At 55.4% G+C, this 8,981-nt stretch overlaps 1 protein-coding gene across 1 annotated transcript; it reads right to left on the reverse strand.

Moving 5' to 3' along the window:
* Positions 1-379: 379 nt before the first annotated feature.
* On the reverse strand, positions 380-7,834 carry LOC116546857 (cilia- and flagella-associated protein 100-like). The gene is made up of 8 exons (XM_032272985.1): positions 7,206-7,834; positions 4,965-5,157; positions 2,979-3,046; positions 2,730-2,893; positions 2,349-2,429; positions 1,696-1,880; positions 1,526-1,567; positions 380-1,447 (listed from the first exon to the last, which is right to left on the reverse strand). The coding sequence occupies exons 1-8, from the start codon at positions 7,401-7,403 to the stop codon at positions 1,317-1,319; spliced, it is 1,062 nt and encodes a 353-aa protein (XP_032128876.1). The 5' UTR covers positions 7,404-7,834; the 3' UTR covers positions 380-1,316.
* Between the last annotated feature and the right edge of the window lie 1,147 nt (positions 7,835-8,981).

An 8,981-nucleotide genomic window follows, 5' to 3' on the forward strand; every position in this document is an offset into this window, starting at 1 on the left:
CAGACTGGACAGGGAAAATGTGGCGCATATATACCATGGAATACTATGCAGCCATAAAAAACGATGAGGTCGTGTCCTTTGTAGGGACATGGATGAACCTGGAAACCATTATTCTCAGGAAACTGACACAGAACAGAAAATCAAACGCCGCATGTTCTCACTCATAGGTGGGTGTTGAACAATGAGAACACATGGACACAGGGAGGGGAGCATCACACACTGGGGTCAGTTGGGGGAAATAGGAGAGGGACAGTGGGGGCTGGGGAGCTGGGGAGAGAGAGCATGGGGAAAAATGCCAGATTTAGGTGATGGGGAGGAATGCACAAAATCACACTGCCATGTGTGTACCTATGCAACAATCTTGCATGTTCTTCACATGTACCCCAAAACCTAAAATGCAATTAAAAAAAAATAAGAAAACAGGAAATGTTCTAGTGACTATGCTGTTGGGAAATACTTCTTAAGCAGGGCCCCAAATTCACCAATTATAAAATAAAAAATTAGTAAATTTGACTTCATTAACATTAATAATTCCTATTCTTCAAAAGACAATATTAAAACAGAAATAAGGCAAGATACAAACTGGAAGAAGATATGTGTACCACACTTTCCACACCAGGCTGGTCCCCAGAACACACAGAGAACCATAGGTAACCATAAGAACCAGGCTAATGATCCAACAAAAATGTTCAAAAATCGGATACTTCACAAAAAATGACATCTGAGCAGCCAATAAGTATGCAATGTATTCAGATTTCTCATCAGGAAGATGTCCTGAAAACCATATGAGACCACTCCACCCATGTAGTGACTGTGACTTTGATATTCTGTGTTCTGATGCTTTGACACCTGTGGCCTTGCCGAGCCTGGAGAGACCGCCTCTCTCAGGGTCGACCAATCCATGGAGACAGGAAATGACTCGCCTTGGGCTCTGAGCTTGCCCTCAGCTCACCTTTCAAATGCAAACCACCCAGTCCACTGTCCACACTCAGGACCTATCCCCCAGGGCCAGGACCAGACAAGCAGGGGCCAGCCTGTGTCCAAGAGCCCGAAATTATTCAAAAACAAATCAGCCCTACACCTGCTCACTCACCTCACCATTAATTCCCATGGGAACCACAATGGAGATGCCTGCCCACGGGCCCCACTCACTCTGCCTCCTGGCTGACCTGGGGCATTCCCGTGTGGCCCTGTGTGGAGTGGGGACTGTGAGTAACACACTTTCTTTTCTGTGGCACTCTGACCTGACTACACCTGGGCACCACAAGGGAGGGCTTTCTGCTAGGCCCCAGCCTCTCCCAACCACCCGAGCCCACTCACCCTCTGGAGTCCCCGCCGCTGGACTCACTGGGCTGGCTGCCTTGCTGGGGGCTGCTCAGGAAAGACAGGCTCCGCCCCAGCCGCATCACCTGCAGAAACTTCCAGGGCTTCTTTGTGCCCTGAACCTCTGAAGAAAGCAGAGGAATGGTTTCTGAGCCCTGTGGGGGACAGAGCTGGGTTCCTCAGGCTGGGGGCAGCAGCTCACCTTTGGGAGACACGAAGCTTGCCTTGCCCTTGATCCCTGGTCCTGCAGGAAGCAAAAGGGAGACCTGATGGCCTCAGCTGCAGTTAAGCTTCTGCGACGCCACGTGGCCCAGATGCCTGCAGGGCCACTGGCAGAGCCCATCTGGGAACCTGCATTCTCTTTTCTGCTACCTTTGTCCCCTGGTGTGGTGTTAACACTGCTCTCTTCCTTGGAAGCCTCGGAGACCTCCTTGGCCTTTTTGAGAGACAAGCGTTTCTTCTCCTGTTCTTCAAGCCACTCCTTGGGCGACAGCTTGTATAGGAAATCCTTGTAGACCTTGTATTGCTGCAGAGTGTCTTCAAATCTGGAGATCTCACTACACCGTGGGGAAGGAGGAGGTCAACCTCTGCCACAGTGAGGTCACCATGCCAGGGCCACCCCTTTGTTCTGGCCAAGCCTCTGTGGGTGGGCTCCTTGTTTTCCTGGAGAAAATGTGCAGGAATGCCACATGCTGGAAGAAGGGCATCCACCCTGCAACGACCCAGAGTCATGGCCCTCTGTGACTTGCGAGTTCCTCTCCACCCTGGAGACTACACCTCTCTTAGGCTATTGCCAGGCAAGCCTTTGAGCCAAGCCGCCCATCTCCAAGTGGAAGCCATGGGAGTCACTGAATCTTAGTTTCAGTCCCCTCATCTATAAATGGGCAACAGCCTCCTGGGAGCACTGAGTCCCTGGGAGGTAAAGCCATGAGATTGGCATGATGGTATGCTCCCTTTGGCTAGGCAAAATGACTGAGTGACCAGAAGGTGGGCCAACCCATAGCCAGCATGCCCTCTGACCTCACCTTTTGATATTAACAATCTGGGTGGTGAGGTCTCGGATCTCGAGGATCTTCTCCATCTTGGCTTTGGTCTCCTTCTCAGCCCTAGGGGTTGGGGGTGTGGGGGCAGGGGGCCAGTGGCAGCCTATTAAAGAGAAGTGAGCACACCGCCCACAGGCCTCGGGACTGGCCGTGGCTCCAGACAGGGCTGGAGAGCCACACAGTTAAGCCTTTTGCCCATAGTGTCCCCTGCCTTTGACACCTGACCGGCCCTGGTGCTTCCACGGGAGTTGCAGGGTCTGCGGGCAGAGGCTGGGTGAGGGGGTGGATGGGTGGGTGTGCACAGGCTCAGGGACAATGGGGGTACAGCGTTGCCCAGCCAGCCCCTTGGGCCTGCGGGCTCACGCTTTCATGGCCTGCACCGAGCTGCGGTCGTTCTCTCTGAGGAACTCGTCGAATAAGACGGCGTCCTTCTCCAGGGACTTCTCGGCCCGCTCCAGCCTGGACTCCTCCTTGGTCAGCAGCAGCTCCAGCCACTGGATCTCCTTCCGCTTGACATCCAGGGCATACTGAGGGCCAGCAGAGCGGGGTCATGGTGCCTGTCCCAGGACAGCCCCTGCTGGCATCCCTCGCTTTGGGGGCTGCAGAGCCTACCTGGAGGAGGAACAGCTGCCGCTTCTGCTTAATGTAGCCGCACATGTTCTCAGGCTTCAAGTTCTTTTCTGCAGGAAGAAGTGGGAGGTGAGCAGGAGCAGGAAGCCCAGTCTGAGGAGGGGCCCGGCAGGTCTGCAAAGGAGCCTTCCGCCAGCTGCTGGGCACTGCTCTGCGTCCACACCCAGGTGACTACCAGGACCGTGGAAGGTAGTGTACTTGTCCTCTGTCTCCACAAAAGGAGAGAAGTTTCTTCCTGAAATATTACAATTAACATGGCTGGAGGCCGGCCGGGTGGGAAGCCCTTAATGTGTCTGACTTGGGCCTCTCTTGCTGTAGCACTATTCTCACTTGCAATGAGGCTCTGGACCCCTCACCCGGGAAATTTCACCCAGCTGGACATAATAGTCACAGGCCTCCTAACCAGGGCCCGAATGCAGATGAGGAGAGAAAAATGGGGAGGCAAAATTGTGACTTGGGGCACCCTAAGCCCCCCAAGCAAACTGGGCAGAGGCTGCGTCTACATTGCCAGGGTTTAAACCAGGCAGGAGGAAGTCGAAGTGGACGTCTGGATAACATTTAGGAGAGCATGCTGGGGCCAAGGGCCATGGGGGCCCCTTTCTCTGGCCTTTCTGGAGTGGAAGTTCTAGGCGCTCCCTGACTTGGGAGCTGTGGAAAGGACCTGGAAGCCATGGGGCTCTCTGGCCCTGCCTCTCACACCCTTTCCTCTCCAGGAGCAGAGCCCTGTTTGGCTGGTACAAGAGCTGTTCCCAGAGTCCAGATCCAGGCAGAGGCTCTGGCTGGGCCTCCCTGGGTAGCCACGGAGATGTCCTACCCTGCAGGAGACCCAGTTCCTCACTAGGAGTCACAGTCCTGCCCCCCCAGTCTCTTGCCTCTCCTCCAGGTCTTAGGAATGAGGGTGGAGGCAGGAACAAGAATGGGCCATGCCGTCTCCCTGTCTACCCCCATTCCCTGGCCTGCCCCTCCAACTATGGGGCCGAAACAACCCCGCAAGCTCAAGGTTCAGCTACCCAGGTGGAGGCTGGAGGCCCTTGTGTGTTTCAGAGTCACATGGTACACCTCTAATCCTCTGTGTGCCAGGACTCTCTGGTTCCACCGCTTCTCACTTTGTAATATACTTCATCATCTGGGTTGATAGAATATTAATACATATTCAGTACTTAAGATTTCCAACGCTCACACACATACATAGTTCTTTCCTACTACTGCCAATGTATTAGTATACATTTAACCCCCACAGTCCATGAGGCTGATACTGTTGTCAGCCAGGAAAGGAAACTGAGCTGCAAAGGGCTCCAGTGACCTAGGTATGACCACAAAGCTGTGAAATGCTGCAGCTTCTGCCGCCGCCAAAGCCAGGAAAGCTAGCTCCAGCTCCATTCTCCTTCTTAGGAAGTTAAGCCGTCCACACTTGTATACTGTGCAGCCTCTGGCCACTGCGTGCTGCCCACATTCCGAACCACTCAACACAGCAGCCTCCCCTATCCAGGGCCATGTGTTCCAAGACCTCCAGGACATGCCTGAACCCTATCCTAGGTTTCTTCCTACATATATAGTTACCTATGATGAAGCTGCATTACTTATGAATTAGGCACAGTAAGAGATAAACAACAGTGACTACTAATAAAAATAGAACAATCAAAACAATATACTGTAATAAAAGTTAGTATGTGTTGTACTCACCTACTTTCAGCTCCGGTAACTAAAGCCAAGGGAAGAGAAACCCAGGATAAGGTGGGGAACTACCCTATTAGGACTGAACAGCTCTTAGGTTTGCAATCCTGGAATAGACCTTTGGTACCCCCCAGAAGGGGCCAAACACAGAAAAGGCCGGCCTTTCCGAAACACTTGAAAAGCACTTCCCATCTGCGCAAGGCGAGTGGCACGGAGGTTCCAGGCACGCCCCATGCGCTGGGGATGTGGTGCACCACTGGCCCCCCACCCCCACCCTGCGCCAGAGGGGCGCACCTTTGGTCAAGCTGAGCTTCCAGGCCATGTAGTCGCCGAGGGCGCGCAGACGCTCGGCCTCGGTATGCGCCTGCAGGTCCTCCTGCTCGTCCTCTAGCTGCAGCTGCCTCCGCAGGCTCGTGTGCTTAGCCGACACTTTAGAGGAGTAGGTCATCTTCTCGTGCACTCGTAGCTTCTTCTGCTGCTGTCGCTCCTGGGGGCGTCGGGCCAGGTTGGGCGGAACCCAGGCTCTTCAACCTGCCCCGCTGCCTCCCTGCGCGGTTCCCCACTCCAAGGGGTGGGCGGGCCCGAGGCCGGGGAGGCAGGTTTGCAGGCGCGGGAAGATGCCTGCGGAGATGCGGGGGGCCTGGACGCAGGCAGCTGCCCGGGGCTGAGAGCCAAGCGGGCAGGGCAGCTGTCAGGGAGGCCATTTGCCCAGAGAAGGGCGCCAGGCGGAGTCCTCAGGACAAACACAGACTGCACGGTCAGATGAGCACTCCAGATCCACAGAAGAGCCACACTCACCCGAAAAGATGTCTCATTTTATCTGAAATTCACATTTAACTGAGAGCGGTATATTCTGATGACCAACCCAGGGGAAGGGAACCTAGAGGCTCTGGGGTTCTCGAAGACTGCGGCTGTGTAGTAGGTCGCCTGTAGCCTGAAGGTCGCCGTTGGTGGCCCTCTCCACCTGTTCTCCACCCTACTCCAGCTCCTGTGGCCCGGAGGTGGCTTCTCGCCCAGCCGGGATGGCTGGACTTACCTCCCCATCCCCCCGCCCCGCATCCCTCCTGCTGTCCAGTTCTCAGGGTGGTGACATCCCCTGCCAGTTCTCCCCCCTCTTTTCTGTGCCCGCCCTGGGAGTCTCTTTATGTAGACTTTCTACGGTCACTTCTATTTCCTGCTGGCACCTGCCAGGTACACAAACAGCATCTAAGAACCCAGGCAAATGGGTCCAGCCTGAGGCCCCTAGAGTGCACATCCTGGCCACTGCAGTCAGGAAAATGTGACCCACTAGATTCTCAGGATACAAGATGGCCTTTAGAAGACATTGGGCAGCTGACTAAGGGCAGGGCCAGACTGAGGGGGACCCCGTTGGGAGGGGGAGGGTGTGAGTGGGGGACCCTGCTGGGTAGGGGAGGGTGTGGTTTGGTGACCCTGTTGAGTGACAGGGGGTGTGGGTTTGGTGACCCCGTTGGGTGGGTGAAGTTGGGGTTTGGTGACCCTGCTGGATATGGTGGAGAGAGTGTGTTGGGTGAGACTCAGGAGGCCCTGAGCTAGGGCTGGGCTTGAGTGTAGAGGAAAACCAAACGCCTCTTTGGAGAAGATATAGCAGGGTGGCCAAGGCATGGGTCAGAATCTCTGGGTCTCAGCTGGTCTGGGAATCACAGCCCACTGGCTTAGGGCTGAAGGGCCTGGTCTCTGATGTGGAGGCCTGGGCAGGGCTGAGGCCTGTACATCTCCACCCATGCCCCGCAGATGCCAGTGTGGCCGTTGCTGCCTGGGGAACCATGGCTGTGAGGAATCTCAGGGATGCTGAGCCCTGAGTCAGGGGGAGGTGGCTGGAGGCTGTGGGGCAGCACAGGTGTGACTCTGGGAAGGCCGCCACACCTGGCACATGGGGCAGGGCTGTGTGCCCATGCTTGCTCAGGCATGCTGGCGGCAGGAGGCGGTGGTCCCACTCAGGGCTCACAACTCTCAGGGCTGGAAATCAAGAGGACAGGCTGAGGTGAAGATGGGGCAGGGGTGGGGTCGGGGCTGGCCCAGGGACCCGAGGCACCTGGAGAAGCATGTGTGTGCATGCCGTGGGTGACTGTGTGTGTGGATCTGACCTGCAGGGGGTCCAGCCAGAGGGAGGGCACAAGGCCTGAGCAGTAGGGATTGCTTGTGGGACGGGAGAGGGCCTGTAAAGGCTGAGCTGGGTCTGGGAGGACCAGGAGAGTGTCAGGAGGGGATGGTGTTTCATGCAGGCAACAGTGGAAGCAGCAGCAAGGTGGCTGAGGCTGCGGCCACGGCAGCCCAAGATGTCTACCTAAGTCCCAGGAAGAGTGGTAAGAGACAGGGGAAGACAGTGGGATGCTGTGAGACCTGAGCCAGGTAGGCTTTCCAGCTGATTTTGTAGAAAGTCCTGAGCCACTGACTATTGTGGAGTGAGAAGGACCTGAGGAAAGTGCTCCTCTAAGAAAGACAATATGGCCACTCCAGGAAGCAGTGGGAACAGGGAAGCTCCTGGAGGTGCTGGTGGCTGTCCCAGATACTCACGGAGAGGGTCTTATTCCGCTGCTGATCTCTGAGCAAGAAAAAATCCACGTCCCCAGACAAGTGGAAAGGATTCGCCAAAGCGTCAGGGCCATGCTCTGGAAAGGGAGACACCTTACTGGTAAGGGGAGCCAGCTCTTCCAAGTGGTGGTGTCTGTCTTGGGGGCCCCACTGCCCTCCCAGCCCAGCATGGAAAAACATGAGTGGGAAGGTTCCCTTGGATGTAGCTGTGCCTAAAGTCCAACCCTGGACTTTCCAGCTCCATAAAGGCACCTCTGTAGTTTAACCTGGTTCACGCTGGCCTTCTGTCCTGGCCCCAGAAAGAGAGCTAGTGCGCACAGCCTTGGCACATACATCTGCGCTCAGTCTGCCCTCACTGCAGGGCTCTGGAGTCTCCCTCATGAAGGAGGGAGGCCAGACCTGCTGTTTGTCAATGATGGACCTGGTGACCAGGGCCTGCTGACACTGAGCTCATGGACCTTGCCCTGGGCCCTCTCTGTGAACTTGCATCTGTCTTTCTAGGGCTCTTCAGTCCTCCCGGGGAAGGCCAAGAACAAAGAGCTTCAAGCCTGAGGAGGGACCAGAGACCCAGAGAAAGTCATGTGAAGGTTTGTTTTGTAGGGTAGACTCTTGTCCTGCTCCTGATTCTCCACACTGACTACAATTCAGAGACAGAGCAGACGCCAGCAGCCTCCCTCTGAGCCTCAGGCAGCTAAGAAGAAGTCAGGTGGAGAGGGTAAACTGAGCACATGGACTGCCTTCCCCTCCAACCCAACCCCAACACCCCAGAAATGTAATAAAATAAACGTAAAACTAGGAGAGCTCTGGAAGACGCGGGGGGGGGGGCGGTGACTCTGGTGTCACAGAAGTTGTTAGGAAGCTCTGGGAGAGGGCAGGCAGGTGGAATGGGGTAAGGAGGTGCAGCCTGGCACAGCTGCAGAGACAAGGGCGTGGAGGGCACTGGGGCACAAGCGGCTGGTGGAGGAACTGCCAGGAACCCACCTCACCTCCCCAACTCACACTTGCTCTCCCTCCCTGCTCCTGTCTAGCAACCCAGGGCAGAGGTGTTTGCCCTCAATTAGGAATCATGGGACCTGGTGCTTGATCAGAGGGATAGAAAAGTAAAATTCTTTATGCTCCCAAACTGCCCATGAGCACACATTAGCGGCCCGTCCTGTGTCCCCATCACAAAAACAAATGGATAGCTAGCAAGCACCCAGCACTTGCCATGGGCCAGACTGGGAATTTTCTGTGACTGAATGTTCCTGACCATCCAAGGAGGTGGAAATGATGGTGACCCTCATTTTACCTGTGATGAACTGAGGCTTGGAGCAATGAGATACTTTGCCAAGGTCCCATAGCTGTAAGTAGCTATGGGGAGACTGGCTTAACAAGACAAACACGAGGATGGATCCAAGATGGCCAATTAGGAGCAGCTCAGGATTGCAGCTCCCAGCAAAAGCACAGAGGGTGAGCGGATGCCACATTTCGAGATGGATTTTTATTGCCCATAGACCAGGAGATTCCAAGGTGGAGGAGCCCCACGGGTTGCCAGCGTGGCCAAGGATGTTTTGGCCAGTGCGGTGGGTCTCTGCACAAAATACACGTGCCTGGGAGCCATATTAGCTGGCGATTGGAGCTCCTGGGAGACAGAGTCGCCCATTGAACTGATAAAAAAAGGGGACTGAAACAGGGAGCCAGGCCAGGATATTCCTGGGCAAAAAAGCACCATGAATCTCAGCCTGGCTGTTTGAGCTGGTGCAGTGGGTCGCCACACGG

This window comes from Sapajus apella, unplaced genomic scaffold, assembly GCF_009761245.1.
Source record: "Sapajus apella isolate SASKATOON/1434 unplaced genomic scaffold, GSC_monkey_1.0 scaffold1534, whole genome shotgun sequence".
Lineage (NCBI taxonomy): Eukaryota > Metazoa > Chordata > Mammalia > Primates > Cebidae > Sapajus > Sapajus apella.